Source organism: Poecilia reticulata, linkage group LG6, assembly GCF_000633615.1.
Source record: "Poecilia reticulata strain Guanapo linkage group LG6, Guppy_female_1.0+MT, whole genome shotgun sequence".
Taxonomy (NCBI): Eukaryota; Metazoa; Chordata; class Actinopteri; order Cyprinodontiformes; family Poeciliidae; genus Poecilia; species Poecilia reticulata.
The window spans coordinates 28,426,312-28,442,457 of NC_024336.1; the positions used below are offsets into that span (position 1 = coordinate 28,426,312).

The 16,146-nt window shown below is 43.9% G+C and overlaps 1 protein-coding gene across 2 annotated transcripts in view; it reads right to left on the bottom strand.

The window, feature by feature from the left end:
* Positions 1-673: 673 nt before the first annotated feature.
* The window catches only part of zfc3h1 (zinc finger C3H1-type containing), a 22,081-nt gene continuing 6,608 nt past the window's right edge, over positions 674-16,146 (bottom strand). Inside the window, exons 8-35 of one of the 2 annotated variants that reach the window (XM_008411888.2) lie at positions 15,846-16,034; positions 14,657-14,815; positions 14,420-14,557; positions 13,639-13,757; positions 13,433-13,561; positions 13,175-13,349; positions 12,215-12,343; positions 10,168-10,803; positions 9,257-9,363; positions 8,809-8,940; positions 8,265-8,386; positions 8,073-8,174; positions 7,864-7,992; positions 6,857-7,031; positions 6,591-6,777; positions 5,601-5,789; positions 5,067-5,304; positions 4,890-4,995; positions 4,492-4,690; positions 4,310-4,404; positions 3,898-4,005; positions 3,722-3,826; positions 3,482-3,635; positions 3,004-3,104; positions 2,797-2,898; positions 2,622-2,661; positions 2,030-2,092; positions 674-1,329 (exon numbers count right to left, since the gene is read on the bottom strand). In XM_008411888.2, coding sequence (XP_008410110.1) covers positions 1,219-1,329; positions 2,030-2,092; positions 2,622-2,661; positions 2,797-2,898; positions 3,004-3,104; positions 3,482-3,635; positions 3,722-3,826; positions 3,898-4,005; positions 4,310-4,404; positions 4,492-4,690; positions 4,890-4,995; positions 5,067-5,304; positions 5,601-5,789; positions 6,591-6,777; positions 6,857-7,031; positions 7,864-7,992; positions 8,073-8,174; positions 8,265-8,386; positions 8,809-8,940; positions 9,257-9,363; positions 10,168-10,803; positions 12,215-12,343; positions 13,175-13,349; positions 13,433-13,561; positions 13,639-13,757; positions 14,420-14,557; positions 14,657-14,815; positions 15,846-16,034 — 4,239 coding nt within the window. In that variant the 3' untranslated portion in view covers positions 674-1,218. The remainder of the gene's footprint in view (positions 1,330-2,029; positions 2,093-2,621; positions 2,662-2,796; positions 2,899-3,003; positions 3,105-3,481; positions 3,636-3,721; positions 3,827-3,897; positions 4,006-4,309; positions 4,405-4,491; positions 4,691-4,889; positions 4,996-5,066; positions 5,305-5,600; positions 5,790-6,590; positions 6,778-6,856; positions 7,032-7,863; positions 7,993-8,072; positions 8,175-8,264; positions 8,387-8,808; positions 8,941-9,256; positions 9,364-10,167; positions 10,804-12,214; positions 12,344-13,174; positions 13,350-13,432; positions 13,562-13,638; positions 13,758-14,419; positions 14,558-14,656; positions 14,816-15,845; positions 16,035-16,146) is intronic. The other variant, XM_017305372.1, reaches the window with a different exon arrangement.

Genomic DNA, 16,146 nt, shown 5'->3' on the forward strand with positions numbered 1-16,146 from the left:
TCGACTGAAGAGATGGTTTAAAGTTTTTTGCTTTTTCTGGTCCTGCTCTGCATTCATGAAGTCTCTGTCAATTCCTTTGGGATTTGTAGTCAAAGATCAGAAAGAAATTCAGATAAACTTCATTAAGTACAATATTTCACTTATGAAGATTATATTAACATATAGGAATTTCATTTTATCTTCCATCTTTATTTGACACATTGCCTGCTTTGTGTTTAAAAATGTATCTATGTGGATGATTGAATGCTTAGTTGCTCATGTTATAGCAAACTGACTTTTGAGAAGAGGGGTAGAGACTATATGCATTTTTTTTTTCTTCAACTACTTTTTATTAAAACTTTTGCTTATGTCAACATGTGACATGTTTAACTGCAAATGAATGAAAAAAATCCTTATAAAAATATTTGTTAATCTATAAACTTCACTTTATAGAGGTATTAAATTCATAGATTTCCTTCTATTTTTGTCATATGTTATTGTTCAGCAAAGATTTGTCTTCATGATGGGTTAGTTGATCAGTCTTCATCAGGAGTCTTCTGGTGTCTTTATTCGGAGTCCCACATTAAATATAACATAGATTAGCTTTTACTTTATAAACATTTCATTTTATAGTGTGATGTTATCCTGGTATTCCAAACAATCACTCAGACACAAGAAAAACCCAAGACGCTCATTTCCATATTTATATAAAATAATTTAATAACATCTGACACGTAGAAAACAAAAGTGGCAGCACAAAAGTCTCTTTAGTTGTCATGACAACAGATTGCACATGAGCAGTCCGGCTGAGCTCGGTGGGTTCCCGCGGCGACCTTTCGTTTCCGAGGCAGTCTCTTACAAATACTCAGCCAATCAGAAAACACTATACAGTCGGGCGGGGTCGTCTCCGCACAGATACTGGGTCAATAACCTGAACACTTGTCTTTCATCGGTTTACCAAAATAAAAGTCCACACACAAAGAAAACAAAAAAGTGGGAGAGGGTCTGGGTTGGGGGTGGGGCTGCCCCCACCCCTTTTTGGGTGAGTTAACTAAAAAAAGGGAGGGAAATGAGTCCAACTGAAAGGTGAGAGCAACTAAAGAGAAGGTGATGAAGAGCAAAGGCGTCACTCAGCAGCAGCATACTTACATTCACTGAGGTAGGAGGATGGCAGGCTGGGGGGGCGTGGCCTTACCTCGTCAATCAGTCACCTACTGATCAGCTCTACTATCAGTCTGATCATAGATCCACCCCCCCGATACTCAGGTTGACCCCCGCCTGCTGACAGCAGTCCACCAGCCGCCGCAGACGGTCGGAGGCGCCACCCTCCGCTGCTTCAAACAACAACCGCTGCAGAGAGGAGGGGCAGGGAAAAGAGGGGGAGGCAGTAGGAACAAGGAGGGAGGGAGGAGGGCAGGGTGGGAGGACAGACAGATGAGGTCACAGGGATGGAGGGGGCGGAGGGAAGGGCCAGGTGAACATGCTGTACACAGATGAGTCAAAACAGCTCAGTCACCTGATCCACATAGACTCATCAATACCAAGGCTGAAACGATTAATCAGATTAATTGTAACTAATCGATTATTGAAATAATCGTCAACTAATTTAGTGAACTATTAATCGTTAATTGGAATATACAGACAATTTTTTTTAACCGATTAATTGTCAGAACAACTGATTAGTAAAATATTTGTTAGCTGCAGCCCTGATGCTAACTGATTAATACTCATTTAACTCATCCATAGTTGCTTCTGAAAGCTAACTCTTGGGTGCCCAAGCCTTTGGTGCCCAAAGTGCAGCTCGGGGGCCATTTGCGGGCCTCTGAAAGATTTTTTGCAGCCCCAACCCAACCTCAATTCTAGTATTGAGCAAATCTGGCCTGCAAGCCCAGCTTGTTGATGCAGATATCATCAACACAAACCCCTATATTAGAAGATATTTAAAATTAAGAGTCCTATTTTCACGGTGAGTGAGCTCAGACTCAGGAGGTGAGGTAGCGTTACCTGTATGTTTGTGAGTGTGTGTATGTGTGTGTCACAGGTGAATTACATCTTTCCACAGGGCGGCGCACAGCGGCAGGTTTTGGAGAGCTTGCTGATACAGAAGACGCATCTAGAAGAACAACAGACAAAATAAAAGAGAAGAAGAAGAAGAGCCGGAGACGCCGGAGCGTCAGCTCAGTTTAGCAGAGGCAAACAAACAAACAAACAAAAACAGCTGGGACAGGTAACACCTGCAGGAGAGAGATGAGCTTCAAAATTAAAAAAATACCCCAAGACCCACTGCTGCAGGGACATTTACCCCAGATCTACAACTGATTTTGAGATTTGTTTCTAGTGTGAAACAAATCTTAAAAAAGCTGTGTCTTCAGAGGTTTTTGTGTCATTTCCTTCAGTAGTTCTTGATGCAGTGCCCCCACAGGCGAGGAGGGGAACATGTCATTCTCTCAACTGCTGAAAATTCAATAAGTGTTTAAATTTTATCCCCAGTCTAACCAAATCTACTGTCTGGGGTGAAAACACTCTACAAGTGTTCAAGTATAACAGCAGGTCTGACACCTGGTGGCCGCTTGTGGTCGCTGCAGACTGAATGATACCAGTTAATGGATAATCCAGACCCCTGACCCAGTTCTGGGACTCACCTGGCCACGCTCCTTCAGCTCCCGCTCCACAGCGATTGCTCTGGACACAAACACCACAGACAGTCAGTCAGCTCTGATCTCACTGGAGCGACACACAACGTGCTCTTCATGTTCGACACCATCAGCAGTGTCTGAATCAAATTGGCAGGAACAGCCAGGAACCACAGTCACTCACATTCTCCAGCTGGACAAACATCGAGGAGTGTTGCTGGTCAGCATGCGGGCCTGAAACTTCAGCTGCTCCATGTTTCCCTCAACCAACTCCTGATGCAACAACCTGCAAAGCAAGCAAAGTGTGGGACTCGCACACAGAGGCAACACACCACCAGGACAGACGGCCTCAGACTCAGACACCTGGCTGTGTGTGTGTGTGTGTGTGTACCTAAGGCCCAGCTCAGGGTTGCTCGACATGGCGTTTCTCAGTCTCTCCAGGACCAGAGCGCGCTGGGACAGCGGGACGTGTTTCAGGTAGAGGGACACAACCTGGAGAAGGAAAACAGCAGGTACACAAGTCCTGCTGTCACTGAACTGGATTTTACAGCTGAAGCAGACAAGTATTTTAGTAATCGAGTACTCCATCGGTTATTCTAGCAATTAGTCAGACAAAACAAAAAGTCAAGCTTTTCAAAGGGTTTAGTTTGTTTGACACAGTGCAGCAGCTGAAAATGCAACTTTGGTCCCCAATCAAACCAAGTCTAGATAATTTCCCTCAAGGATTTTTAGTTATTGAGGAACCCAAATCGTTTCAGCAATGCAGGATTTATAAGTAAGGTTTCTGGTTGAGTCAGACATCTGCTGTCCAACAGTCTGAGTCGTTATTCGTCATTGGAGATGCGATGAAGTCAGAGCTGAATTCTAACCTTGTTATGGAAGTGGTAGCAGCTCCAGAACTGTGCGGGATTAAAAGGAAGCTCCAACCGTGACGGGAGTGTGCTGAGGCAGCGATGGACCAGATCTGGGAACAGCTTTCTGGAGACGCTGATGGTCTGCGGTCTGCAGCTGAACAGCAGGTAGCTGAGAGAAGAACAGAGTCGCCGTGAGAGGAGCGGGGATAAACCTTTCTGTTTGGTTACATTTCATCCCACAGCGGAAACACTCACTCCATCCACAGCGCGTGAAGCTCCTCCAGCTGCAGGACTGACCCCAACGCTCGCTCAAAAGCCTCGACAGCCTCTTTATCTGAACCGTGTAGCCACATCCAGCGACTGAAACAGAGATCTAACTCTAAAGAAAACCCAGTTTCAGCCCTGAGGCTTCCAGCAGAGAGACGACTCACCAGTGAAGCAGGTGAAGGAAGGACGTCTGCTGACTGAGCTGCTCCTCCAGCTCCTTCCTGATGATGGGACCGATCAGCAGATCCTGGCTGGAGAAGCCCAGGATGTGACTGATGGGACAGAAAGCAACGGAAATATCACACAAACCTCTGTGGAGATCTGCAGAGCGTTCAAGGTGACCTATTATGCTTCCTTGAACAGGTTAGAATAGGCAGGTAATGGGTGGAACTCTGCTGGGGTTGCTAGGAAACAGTGCAGTGCCTGTCAAATGCAACAAACTAAGGAGGTTGTTGAAATGGCTCATTTTCCAGACATCAAAAAAACATCTCAATGGTTTTTTTAAGCACTTGGGCTGTTTAGTTAGAAGCAGTAGAAACTCAAATCAAAAATGTGCATTATGTCCCCGTTCATTACCGCAGGACGTCCACAGGCGTCTTCTGACTCTGCTCGTCTTCACAGAGTGACAGGATGAATCCTCGGAACAGAGGCAGGATGGCGTTGGACTTGTCCTGCAGATGATTTTAAAAACCCAGGATGAAGAACAGAAGCTTGTAAGCTCTCTAACCGGCGGTCTGTGAGCAGGTGGGTGAGCTCACCTGGGCCATGAGGAACCTGCAGCAGTGGTAGAACACCTGAGCGTTGTGCGGACAGTCAGCCAGCGCGTTCAGCCACATGCTGACCGCCTGCTCGCCGTTCCCTCTGCTGATGTGGAGGTCGGCCAGAGCGTCGCGCAGCGTGCACGAGTCGGGACAAAACTCCAACAGAGAGACGCATAGATCCACACCGTCATCAAACCTGAAGGATCACAGATGTTACTCATCAGGGTGAAACAAACTGCTTATTAGTTAAACTTTACGTTTTCTCGTTAAAGTTTAACTAATTCCAGTGAGAAGAAGAGTTTGTCTGCAGCTGCTTTAACCCAGTAGAGTCCCAGCATCAGACTGGGATTTGTGAGGTGAATTATTCTCTGCAGAGAGAAGAGTGATGGACTCACCGCTGCAGAACCTTGTAAAGCAGGATGAGGTTTGTGTAGAGCGGCATGCAGGCTAGCGTCCTCTCGGCGTCCGTCATACTCTCCTCACTGCACTGATTGATGGCATCTGAAACACCAACAGACCCGGTGAGAATCTCAGGTCAGAGTCTGAGCTGATCCGGCGCTGCCACCTCAGACCTTTGAAGAGCGCGATGAGGATGTCGGGCGGCGTGCTGATGTCCTCCTGCGTCCTCCAGGGCAGCTGGAAGGACTTGGTGCAGACGAGCCGTCCCGGCCCGGACTCCGCCGGGTCGTAGAGGCTCGCCGGCAGCTGGTCGAACTCGGTCAGGTGAATGTAGCAGAGCCAGAGCAGCGCCCGGTCGCCGGCCGTCAGGAACTCCGCCATGCTGTGGTCCTGAGCCGATTTCAAAGACGCCTGGAAAAATGCGACATGAGCGTTCTGACTGCAGACACTTTGAAAACCATCGGATGTGTATCTGAATTCATTCCACATATCAAAGTGGCATAGATTGGATCTTTTTGAGTGAAAGGATCATAATTGGGCCGTTCAGAATGTCGCAAAAAAGTTGTCTGCATGTCACATTTTGGCAAAAGAAAGCAGCTTTAGGTCACATTTGTCTGTTGTGTGAACGCAGCCAAAGTGTCAGCAGTCCATCATGACTCTTATCTACTTATTAAAAGTCCCACCAGGACCTGGAGGTGGAGTTCTACCTGCAGGACGGCCAAAGCGCTCTCCATCCGGCCCGTGAACAGACTCAGTTGCACCCTGTAGAGCAGAGCCTCCATCAGCTGGAAGGAAAGCTTCTCCGTGACGCCCGCCGCCGCCTCGCCCTGCAGGAACTGCAGCAGCCGGTCGCAGACGTAGTCCTTCCCCTCAAACGACCGCTCCAGGTTCAGGTACTGAGGAGCAGACAGAACGGACCATGAGACCCAAAGAAACTCCTGATGGAGGTTCAACACTCGATGGTTCGACATCAGTGAGGACTGAAGAGGCAGGGTTGGTGAATGTTCTACAGTAAAACCTTTCAAACTTTTCCAGCATCACTTTTGAGATAAAAACAATATAAATTAACTAAAGCAAACAGTTTTAATTCACTATAATATGTATAACTGTTATTAAGAATATCTTCGATCTACAGCAGGGAAAAGGTAAACTAAACTAAATTTTATGGTTTGAAACGTCTCACACCTTGTACAACTGACCGCTCTGAAAACAAAGCAAAATACCCAACAATTTTAATAACATAAAATGTAACAATAGGTCATTGAATAATAAATACTCATTGCCTTCACTAACTACTGTAACTCTCTGAATAATCTGAATTAATGGAAGTTACAAAAACATTTAATTTCCCTTTGGGATTAATAAAGTATTTTAGAATTTGATTTTTTTAAGTTTAGGTAAATTACATTCCTGCTCAAATTAAATACTAAAACATGATGTAAAAATGCAATTAAAAAAATATGTAAAAAATATCCTCAATACATTTTCTTGCATTTAGTAAATAGAAATAATTTTGGTAATTTTAACTGACCTTAAGAAAAGTTTCCACACAGGGAGAAATAAATGTCTGTTATTTTGTTAGGTACAAAAAAAATAAAAAAAATCTGGTTTCAACTGTAAATAGTGCTTTCCAAATCCAACATAAGATTATTTATTAAGTATTTTTAAACCCTGTGGAGTGAAAGGGGAGAACCTACTTTCCACCAGAGCCGGTGGTCGGCTGCGTGCTCCACGGCCATCTCACACATCTCCCTCACTTCCTCCTGGCTGCCTCGCCTGGAGAACAGAGACAGGTAGTGACTCCACACCTCCGGGTCGTCGCAGTTACTCTCCAGAGCTCGAGACAGCGTGTTCAGAGCCGCTTCCAGACACTCCGCCGCAGACCTGCAGAGAGACCCAACCACCAGTTAAACCCAGAACCAGAAGCGGGGAGGAACCAGCAGCAGCTCAGGTGGGAACTCACGCCTCGCTCTGGTTCAGGTACTTGAAGGCCAGTTTGATCCACAGCTGAGTGTCTCTGGGACTCTCCAGGATGCTGGCCTCCAGGTTGGAGATGTCGTCCGTCTCGCTGATGAAGTAGCGCCGGTCCTCAGAGGTGACGACGTCCACGGCCGGCATGATGCCCTTCGACAGGTCGTCTGGTCAAACACCAAGACACAGAGACACCAAAACGTCAGAAAGAATCAAAACATAAACATGTTAAATAATTTTTAAAAAGGCACTATTTAATGTAAAAAAAAAAAAAAAATAAATAATTTTTTGTTTATTTTAAAATCCAGTCCTGTTCGATTATGGTGATGTATTTTATTGTCACGCTTCATCACAAAGCCTTAAAGGGCCAGTATTATGTATTTTCCAACCACGTAGTGACATTTTATAGCACAACGAAGTAACAATGTCACCTTCAATTCATTATAAAAATCCTATATATATCAAATGTGACACCTGGCAATTAGGCCACCGTCTCTTTAAGAAACTTCTGCTCTCTCTGAAACTCCACCTTCAAGAAGTCATAACAATATCACTCATTAATCCTCTAACAACTTTTATACCAACGTTTCACTGAGAAGTAGCTGCTGTAATGAGCTCAGTACTGTAGTTCCACCAGGTGTTTGCTAATTACTGCAGGCTAGTCTGAAGGAGCTGAGTGGAAGAGTTGCTCTGCAATAGAGAAGCTCTGGAGCTTGAAAACTGAAGCTCTGAGGAGGAGCTTTACCCTTGAAGGCAAATCTAGGTCCACCTAGGTGTTTTGCATAGCTGAATGGTTACCATGGAGATGAGAGGATTTCTAAAGCATGCATGAAAGAATCAAGGCAACACTCCAGTTACGTCTCTGATGAAGGAATAACATCATAACATGATGTAAAACTCAAAATAGTCGATTTTACATAACACCACCTCTTTAATAAAGCTTTATAAAATGCTGCTCCTCATTTCTGGAGTCCGTTTCAGAGCATTGAGGAGCCTCACCTCTTCCTGCAGGCGTCAGATACGCAGCTGCTGCCTCGTCATCGCTGTCGTCTTCGGGGGCGTTGGATCCCGGCGCCGACGGCTTCGGTTTCCACCTCCTCGTGTCTTTGCAGGTCGTGTATGGAGGCACTGAGGAGCCAAGAGCAGATGGAGTCACAGGTCTGAAACCAGCAGCTGATGATCAGATGGCTGAAGGAGGAACTACCAACCATGTCGCTTGCTTTCGTTGACTTTACTGACGAGCAGAACCGCCTTCTGATCGATACCCATCCGGTCTTTGTTTGGACCAAACAGCTTCTTCATGTAGCTCTCTGCACAATGAAACCGTTTGACAGTTGATTCTGGTTTCCACTGATCCGACCGATAAACAGTTTCTCTCTTTGCTCTCTGATTAAACCCACCTGTGGCGGCGCGGACCTCCTCGTCTGAGCTGCTCTCTGAACAACCAATCAGGGTCAGATTATAGGACAGGATGTCCTGGAAGAGCTGGTTCCCGCTCAGCGTGCAGTTCCTCATGTGCTGCCTGCAGACAGAGAGACCGAAACAGAGTTTACACCAAAGTTTGTGATGCACATTTTAAAGTGTCGCCTGATTTTTTAAAACAAATTTTACTGGATGATAAAAAGTTATTGTGAAAAGGTTAACAGAAACTGTAAAATAAAATAAAAAACTTCCTCAATTTTGCAAAACAGTTCTTACGTTAGCTTGAGATGTTTTTTATCTTTTCCAAACAAACAAGTTATTTGCATTTTAGGCAATAAAAAATATTTACTTATTTATTTAAAAACTACTGAACTCTCTGTTTATTTGCATCTTTAATATATTTTTTATATTGTATAAAAAAGGCTTAAGTGGTTGAATGAAAAATTTACATTTTTATATCCAATTGTTATAGTAATTAATTACTAAAATAATTGAAGCCCTAATAGAGGTCAAGCCGCTCACCATCTGCAGCCGTCGTCGTTGCAGGTCCCTGTCAGGTCGAAGCGACAGAAACATTTGTTTGGTTCGATGGTGTTGCTGTAGGTAACGGAGCTCAGGGAAAACCTTTCCTTGGTCCGGTAGTACGGACTGAACCTGCCAGAGAGAAACAAGGTTGGAAAACTAAAGAAAACGACAATTTGTACTGCTGGGCAATAAATCAATTTAATTAATTAATCAAATTTATGGTTTTTAAAGATCTTGGAAAATGCGGATTATTTTTTCTGCAATGCACTTTTTGGGTTTCCATAATTCAGAGTGAAGTCGTCATGTGCAGGGCGGCCATCTTGTTTGTTTTACAGCTTCTATTAATTACGACCAGGCAGCAATTTTTATTGACCAGCCCTAAAGCTGGTCATAAACTCTGATGAAGAGTTTATGTTGTGATAGCGAGCAGCTTGGTGGTTCCTACCTGTATGACCTGAAGACCAGCAGCGGGCTGCGATACGGCTCAAACGAGACCGGCTTCAGCTCCGACACAACGGGTTGGTTCCCAGCTTCCAGCTCCACTGGGACCATCTGACCAGGAACAAAGAGAAAAACAGGAGTTAACTCTAAAAACATCATTCTTAATGATTTGGTGATGATTGACTATCAGATCAGTCAGATCAATTCACCAACAATCTGTTCAATCAAGCTGCAGGATGAAACTTTTACAAAAATATGTTTTTTTCCATATTTGTTAAAAGTGTCGCCAAGTCAAGTCAGTTTGGTATGAGACAGGCTCCTAAGGTCTTAGTGTTGTCAATCAACCTTATGTACTTGCTGCTCAAAAACATCATGCTAGTTAGCATCAACATCAATTGCAATGCCAACTAGCTTGAGCATTTGTGGAAGGGTATGTTGTAGATAATGTTAAGTTAATGTTTTAAGCTGCAGCTTAAAGAGAAAGGAGGAGTGTGTGTATCAGCCAATACACAAGGCTGTATTGGCTGATCACACACCAATACACAGTGATCAGCCAAGTGTGTGATCAGCCAATACACAAGGGTGTATTGGCTGATCACACACTCCTCCCTTGTGTGTATCCCTTGATACACACAAAGGATACACACCCTTGTGTGTATCAGCCAATACACAAGGGTATTGGCTGATACACAAGGAAATTGGCTGTCAAGGAAATCTCTTGACAGCACTAAGACCTTTCTCCTGATTCTGATTGGTTGTTTCTGCAGTTAGTACTGGGAGCACTGGGAGGGAGCAGAGGAAGTGAGTTTTTTCACAGCTGATCTGTCTCATACATAACGGATGACAAATATGTTTCTTATAAGTTACATACTTCAGCTTTAAGTGAGAGCTGTATCAGAGGTCAGAGGTCGTTACCAGTCCAGTGGGGGAGACATCTGTGTCCTCCTTTAGTTTCTGCAGCTCCCTCTGCAGCAGCTCCTCCAGCCGGGCCTGCTGCTGGTACCGGCTCTTCAGGCCGTCTACGTCCAGCCCGGCAAACATCTCCGCAGGAAGATCGGCATTGGACGCCGTCTCGGTGCTGGACGCCATCTTGGCAGGCTTACTGCCGTCTTTAGTGGGGGCAGAGCTTGGAGTCTCCAGGTGGGGTTTAGTGAAGGAGCTGCTGGACTGCCGGAAGGAAGAGCGGCGGCCGCCTTTAGCTGCAGCTGGGGCAAGGGCAGGTTCTGGTTCTGGATCCTCGGCCTCAGGGACATCCTCGCTGTCCAGAACCAGCTTGTCCTGGGACAGGTCATGCAGGGAGGGCTGAGGCAGGTGGAAGGGACTGGCGGGAGGGAGCTGCTGGACCTGAGGGGCGGGTGGCGGGATGGCGGCTGGGGGCGGAGGTTCTGCTGGGACTACTTTGTTCCGCCGAGCCTGAGCCTCCTTCAGTTTCTGGATCTTGAGGGCGTACTCCGACTCCAGCTGCTGTAATCGCCGTTTCTGAGCAATGAGCTCGGCAAAGTGCCTCTCAGAGCCGCGAGGCGCCGCGTCCAGACGCGGCAGCTTATTGGACTGCAGAGACAAACAGGAACACAATCAGTGACAGTTTTTACTTCTGGAGATAATCTTGAAAATCTCTCAAAACGCAGCAAGTAAAAACAGGAATGTCTGAAACATTCAACCAGGTTGTTTTGTAGTTTTCAGCAGGAGTTTTTAGGGTTGCACAATATGTGACAAATTTATAGTTATCACAATCTCTCTCTTGGCAGCATAAACATGGCTAAGAACTCCCTCAGCTGCAAAAATACCTTTGACACCTGCTATATACAGGGTTCCCCCCAGTGAACCCAAACCAGAAACACTACAACACTTGTATTATTTGTTTATTTGCGTCATGTCCTTATCATTGCTATAGTTGCTGAATCATTGTTAGCTTAAAGGTTTAACTCATCTAGCCAGGTATTACATTAGTTAACAGTTATATCACTGTAACTTGATGCTGAGTAGTTATTAGCCTGCACAAATAACCTTCAAACAAATATGCTTTCCTGTACTGTACCTGTGAAGTTAGGCAGAGTTCCGGATTAATCCGATTCGGTCAGAAAGTTAGGAGATTTATTACAGGTGTGTTACCAAACTGTGGCACTACACTGACCGCAGGGGGCGCTGTTGCTTCGAGGCTGCAGGTGTATCTTAATACTTTCAACATTATGGAAATGTTTTTCAGCAGCAACTCAATTTAAAAAGTGGAAAAAAACAATAAAGTTCTGACTTTTTAACCAGAAATATTGGTCTACTGAAAACTATCATGCGTTTCATTGAAACTATCATCAGTCAGGGGACTCACATAATCCTTTATTTGCCCCTCGATAAGGAAAATTTAATCCATCCGGGGCAAAGTGACAGACAAATTGAAAGTACACAGACACGCCTGAAAATTGGTGATAATGAAAATAAAAATTTTTCTGGTTAATCAGTAACAGTCATTTCATGGTAAATAAAGAATTGGGAAATGTGGGCCTGGAAAATGAACTCATGTATCTCCATAAAGCTTTTCAGAAGAAGGAAGCATGAAGGTCTATAAAAGTTTCTGATAAAGGAACATTCTGACTCTGAATTTAATTTAAAACAAACACAGTGGACCAACACCTGGAAGGATCACTGGCTGTGAAAGAATCAAAATGGACGTCAAGCAACTTAAATTCTGTAACTTTTCAGTCCAAATGAAATATAAAATCTATTTTTATTTTAAAAAAAGGACTTTGGACCTCTACACGAACATTTTCATGACTCTTTTCACATCGAGTTTTTCAGGATCTGTGAGCTTTTATTTATCTGGAGTGTTGTAAACATGAAGTAAGGACCAGGAAGTTGTTCTTGTTGTTCTTGTACAGCACTTTGGTGCAGTTTTATACCCGTTTTAAAGTGCTATATAAATTAATTTGACATTGACATTTGACAGGAAGTGGAAGCCATGTCTCACCGTGGTTTGGTTGGACTCTGCAGGACGTTTGGTTCCTCTGCCAGCAGCCAGCTGGGCCTGCATCAGATCCTGCTCCAGTCGGACGGATAAAGTCTTCTTCTGGGAAACCCGCTGCTCAACTCGGTGAACCTGCAGGGGACAAGACTCTGCTGTGAGCATCAGAACCAACGGGACGAGGACAGAATGAGCTGAGGCTGGGCGATTAATCGATTTGATCAGATATTTGGTTTTAGAAGTTTGGAAAATCTGGATTTTTTTCCACCTATGCTCTCCTTGGGTTTCCACGGTTCAGTGTGATGTCATCTTGTGAAGTTATACTTTGGTATACAAATAAAACTTAATACTTTATAGAAATACTTCATCATTTAACCATCAGAATTAAATAATCAGGAATTTGAAACGATCATGCAAACAGCTGAGTCTATTTCAAAGAAAGAACAATATAAACTAAGGTCAAATCCTGGGATCTATTGAAGTCTTTTCTCATTAAAACAACTTTTTTCTTGTAATTTTCCTGGTAAAACTGCATATTTGTTCTGCTAATATTATGACTATATTCTCCTAGCCCTAATCCACTGCCATGCAACTCACAGAAGGGATCGTTCAAATATAAGTCACTTTTTGTAAATATTTTCTGCCATTTTACAAAAAACTGGATAAAAGTTTTCAGTTTGGTGCTTTGGTCTCAAGCAGCCCTTTTTCTGAAGGATAATTTTGTTTGCCGAGACTTTATGATTCATTTTATTTGTTGTTTATTTTGGATATTTAAAATGTTTTCCAGTTCCAGCATTAAACAGAATTTAAAGTTTATTAATCTTTGACAATGTTTTCTTGCATTTTTATGCTATTACAGTTAAATATCACTTAAAAATGGTTTCAAACTACAATATCATTTATTGCAATAACTTCTGGCACAATTTATCATCCATCAAAATTTGCGACAATGACAGGCCTACGCACCTGTTCCTGCAGCTTCCTCAGCAGCGTCCTGTTGGCCGCTACGATCTTCTCTGAAGCCGCCAGCTGCTCCCTCAGTTTGACCATCTTGGTTTCAGCTGTTCTTAGTGTCTCTGTCTTCTTCAGCTCCTGCTGCAGCAGGTGTCTGAGGACGGTTTCGTCCCTCTGCAGCAGCTCTCTGTGGAAACAGGAGAAGACAGGATGAGCTGGCTGAAACATGAACGCCTCACACAGCGCTCCGCAGGTGTTGAGGTGCCTCACCTGTGCCTGTTGAGTCTCTGCTCCGTCTCAGTCAGCCTCAGCTCAGCCGCCGGTCTCGAGGAAGACTCCAGAACATGATCGGCTGCAGCAGGAGAGCCGTGATCCTTCAGCATCTTCTGCTTTTCCCTGCTGCAGCATCAGGACACGTTTCAGCCCTCAAACATCTCAACGTTTCCATCATGTTTGTAACGGCGTCCTGCTACTACCTGGCGATCTCCTCTTTGAGGAGCCGGTACTCTGCCTTCTTGGCTTCAGGGAGAGATTCTGGGGTTCTGACCGGGTTGTTCTCCTTCTCACATCCTGAGGCCGTTTTTGGCTTCGTCGCCTAACAAACATCAGAAAACAGATGATGCTCTGAATGTTAGATTACATCTGCAGGTTTCAGCAAGTCAAATTTAAGACTTTTTAAGGCCTTTCTAAGGCCACTTTGAGTTAAATTTAAGACAGAAAAAACTATGAATATAGATTTAACTCAGAATACTGAAGGAAAAAAAAATCTGAATTATGAGAAAAATAGTCAAAATTCTGAGAATAAAGTCAGTTATTTTTTTCAGTTTCCCTCTGAAAAACAGGCACTAAAAATAAGGTGCCAAAGTAGTGGCCCTCTTCCGCACTATATTTATGTCAAACAAGTTCCTACATATTGCTGAAGAGTTCCTTGTAAATTAGTTTTGTCTTATTTCAAGTGTACTTAGAGATTTACACTTGGAACTAGACAAAAACGCTTGGTAAGATTTGATGTTTTTTCAAGTGAACAGAGATGAGGTGGCTCAAAATTTGCCTGACAGAAAAGTCCTGTGGGAACAAAAAACTGCAAATAGAAGATTAGATAGTCCTGTCGCAACAAAATGTAAGAACTGTGATTAACATTTTTAATATTTAAACAAATAAGGGGAAAATTAAGACATTCTAAAGCCTTAGTTTTAGATACATGAATTTAAGACTTTTTAAGGATGCTCGGACATCTTGGATTAAAGAGTCGCTCACCTCCACAGTCCGTCGGACCTCTTTGATCATGAACTCCAGCCCTCCGAACACGGTCTGTGAGGAGCTGCAGGCGTCCATGTCCGAGTCGCTGTCGTCTGAATCTTTGAGGGAAACCACCACTGACTTGTGCCTGGGAAGCTGCAGACAGACATTCATGAGCGAGAGGCTGATCCTGGACCAGTGTGTGACAAAACAGAACAGTTTGGGGCAAACTGGGAACATCTGGGAGCGACTCACCACCAGCGGACCTCTGGCTGCAGGATGAGCTCTGCCGAAGCGGCTGCTCCGAGACGGCGGCACCGTGTTCAGGCTGACCGTGCTCAGGTTCCCCCGGGGAGGCGGCTGCAGCTCAGCAGGAGGCAGACAGCTGGGGGACGGAGGACCGCTGGAGCTCTTCTGACCGGGACAGAAAACGTAGCAGAGTTCACGCTTCCCACAGAAACATTCAACAGCTTTTTCAAGGTGGGTTTTCAAATATATCACATTTATTACTGTTGCAAAAACGCAAAATCTTACCGAGTATTGCTAGTCCAGTTTGTAGTGCAAATGTCTTAGTGCACTTGAAATACGACGAAAATAACTGACAAGTAACTTTACAGCAAGATATAGGAGCTTGTTTTCAGTCAGTAATTCTTGAAAATAAATTTAAATGTACTTGTTCCACTGGGTCATTTTTCATGTTCAAAGTGAAATAATCTGCCAGTGGAACTAGTATTTTTAATCAGTATTCAAGAATTATTCATTTAAAACAAACTCCTGTCCCTTACTGAAAAGTTACTTCTGACGCAGAAGAACTGAAATAAGGCAAAACTAAGATATTTGCACTAGAAACTAGACTAGACACTAGGTTTTAATATTGTATATAGCAGGGACAAAGTAAGCTAAAATTTAACTAGATTTTGTTTTGAAATTCTCACACACATCTAATACACCAACAAAACACTAATCCCACAAAAAAAATCAAAAAATTTCAATAACATGTAGAATAAAAGATAACCTTTATTTCAATAACACAGATGAATAACTAATTCAGTCATTAGGAATAATAAATATTTATTACACTGTACAAATCAGTTTGTGTTGAGGTGAATGACCCTCCTGCTTCAATTTAATGCTTTGACACAATATAAATAATCTCTTGAGTCTTTTCTCCTAAACTTATATTACAAGTTTACTGCAGAACTTTGCAGACATAATATGAAGCGTAAACTTTCAAAAAATATCCGATTGAAATTCAAGTATTTTAAGTTCCTGTATGACTTAAAATGAGTAGTTAGAAGCCAAGATTAGATCAGGTCTAAATGAGAAAACTATTGTTGTTTTTCTGAAAGCTCAGTGGAATTTAAACATCGCTGATTCATCAGATTATTGATGCCCCTTCATTTTACCCCACTCAGCTGGGACCAGTTCCACCAGTAAGACTCACCTCGGCCGCTGCCACCCTCTTGTTGGCCATCGACATCAGACACGTCTCCCTGAGCAGCATCTCCTCCTCCTCCTCTTCGTCAGCAAACGGCGGCTTGGGTGGGGGATCCAGGTCGTCAGGAGGCGGGGGGAGGGGCGGCGGCGGAGGAATGCCAGACAGCAGGGGGGAGAGGAAGGCCTGCGAGAAATCCTGAGGAGGAGAGAGACATTGGATGGATGGATGGATGGATGGATGGATGGATGGATGGATGGATGGATGGATGGATGGATGGATGGATGGATGGATGGATGGATGGATGGAT